Consider the following 2,126-nt stretch of genomic DNA (forward strand, 5'->3'; position numbering starts at 1 on the left):
ATGTATTGAGGATTTGATCCCAGATCGGTTCGGTTATTGTGCGGAGTACTGTCTTTCAAATCTCTGGAATATCTGTGGTGTCTTTTAGAGGCTAGTTTTTGAAGCTGTGCATTAGAGCTGACTTTATTACGGCACTGTACACCTTTCTAATTTTTCGGGATTTCAGTATTCGTGGCCGAAAGAAGACCTCGTACGCTGGTCTATCTTAGCCAATTGATTATTTATTGAAGTTATTCGTTCATTCAGTTATTAAAATACACAGAGGTTTTTGAAACCGTCTACTTTCGGAAAAGATTTACCATTCACGCACACCATGTCGTTAGGGTGGATTTTCAGACTTACTCTCATATATTTTGTTACACATACGTGTAAAAAATATATTACTTATATACTATCATATATATTATTACAGATAAATATAGTTCGTATTCTGTTTGTTTCTAGGCGCACTGAAATGTTATGAGTGTTCGGGAGATTGCAAGGAACCCAAGGAGAAGGCATGTGATGCTGCCATCAAATGTTGCTTTTCATCAGGTAAGGGCGTAACAGCCCAAGTGCTCCAGTACGGGAAGGAAGTTTTATTTATTATTTATAAATTTAGTAAGGAATTATTTTATACATAATAGAAGTAAAGGGAATGGCCTATCCATTTTCTTTCTCTTCGTCTTCTTGCCGAGGCCGCAAGTGCCCTTCCAGTAACATGATCTTTCCTTCTTAAGAAGTGTTTTGAGATTTCATTCCAGTTATACATGGGGTATTTATAGCCGTTAGTGGTTATAAGCTGAACTAAGTCATCAACGTCAACAGCTCCAAGTCTCCAGCTTCATACTAATTATTTGCCCCTTACTTAATTTATACAAACGTATTCACACAAAATTTGCAAAAAACATTGACATACTGTCTAATATAGTCTGTCTATGTTTTCTGTTTTTCTAAATTTACTTACCCATACTCTAAAGAACAATGTTATAATGTTACTAATATATAATTTATAGTGTTCCATAAAGTAGTTTATAATATTTATCTTCGTAAGAGTAATAGTTTTTATGATATTTGACAAAATAAATTCACAAAACGTTCTTTTCTAGTAGTTTAGATAAAAGTTATGATTTATGAAAAGATGTTTCTCAGGAACTATTAGACGAAGTGATGTCTGCCAGCACTCAAATTAAAAAGCTAGTTAAACCTACTTTGATTTTGTTTATGACAATTATCTTCGCAGGAGTATCTATTTCATGATAGATGTTCGGACGACAAAATTTCATGTGCGAATAATTTGAGTGCTATTAGATATCTGCACTTCGAATGGTTCCTGAGATATGGATTTCTCAAAATAAATTCACTTATTACAGATTTCTCATTGCATTTTTTATGAAATGTTGCTTTTTAAAAAACTTGTGGGAACTGTTGAGCGTAAACAGCTCTGTGAGGGCACACATTTTTTCAAATATTTTCTAGATTGTAGATTTTGTTAACTTAGCCTACGTGAAACGATCAACTATCATCATGACAAAACCATAATAAAAACTTTCTTATATAAACTCTTTTTATTATTTTTTTTTCAGTGGCAGATCCGGCTGGAGGAGCTGCTCACCCCCCTGCGGATGCTGCAGCCGCCCCACCCCCCCCACCCGCACACAGTAAGCCAGTCTTTCCTTCCGTCCCTCAGTTTGATTCACTTTATTTGAAAGTGTGATAATGTAAAATAAGAAATATTCAAATTAGGAAAAAAATAATTAATCTATGTTACGTAACTCTAATATTGTATGGGATTTATAAGGTAGTTCCATCATTTGTGTTTTTAATTTGTGAATATTTCTATCAGAAAATATGTTTCCATTAAGAAATGTCTGTTTATCTTAAAAAATATTAGCACACCTTTGCAAAATAAAATGCAATAAAAAAGAGAGAATGAATGTTTAGAACATCTGTCCTTTTATTACTTAGTTTATTCTAGTTTATAACTTAAAAAAATGACTAATTTGTTTGTTTTTCTTTTTAGGAGTAAAGAGAAATATCATCCATTGTAAGTACTATATGGAATAGTACTTTTAAGATAAGTATTTAGAGTATTGCCAGAAAAAACAGAAATTTTAAGAATATATCATACTTAATTAATAAAAAAT

General features: G+C 32.4%; 1 protein-coding gene across 2 annotated transcripts in view; it reads left to right on the forward strand.

Annotated features, from left to right (window-relative positions):
• The window catches only part of LOC106681740 (uncharacterized), a 25,628-nt gene that overhangs the window by 2,140 nt on the left and 21,362 nt on the right, over nucleotides 1-2,126 (forward strand). For both annotated transcript variants that reach the window (XM_014422206.3, XM_014422208.2), the window contains exons 2-4: nucleotides 445-534; nucleotides 1,566-1,640; nucleotides 2,003-2,026. In XM_014422206.3, coding sequence (XP_014277692.1) covers nucleotides 445-534; nucleotides 1,566-1,640; nucleotides 2,003-2,026 — 189 coding nt within the window. The remainder of the gene's footprint in view (nucleotides 1-444; nucleotides 535-1,565; nucleotides 1,641-2,002; nucleotides 2,027-2,126) is intronic.

The sequence above is a fragment of the Halyomorpha halys genome, unplaced genomic scaffold, assembly GCF_000696795.3.
Source record: "Halyomorpha halys isolate HHAL.00 unplaced genomic scaffold, Hhal_1.1 Scaffold362.1, whole genome shotgun sequence".
Classification (NCBI taxonomy): domain Eukaryota; kingdom Metazoa; phylum Arthropoda; class Insecta; order Hemiptera; family Pentatomidae; genus Halyomorpha; species Halyomorpha halys.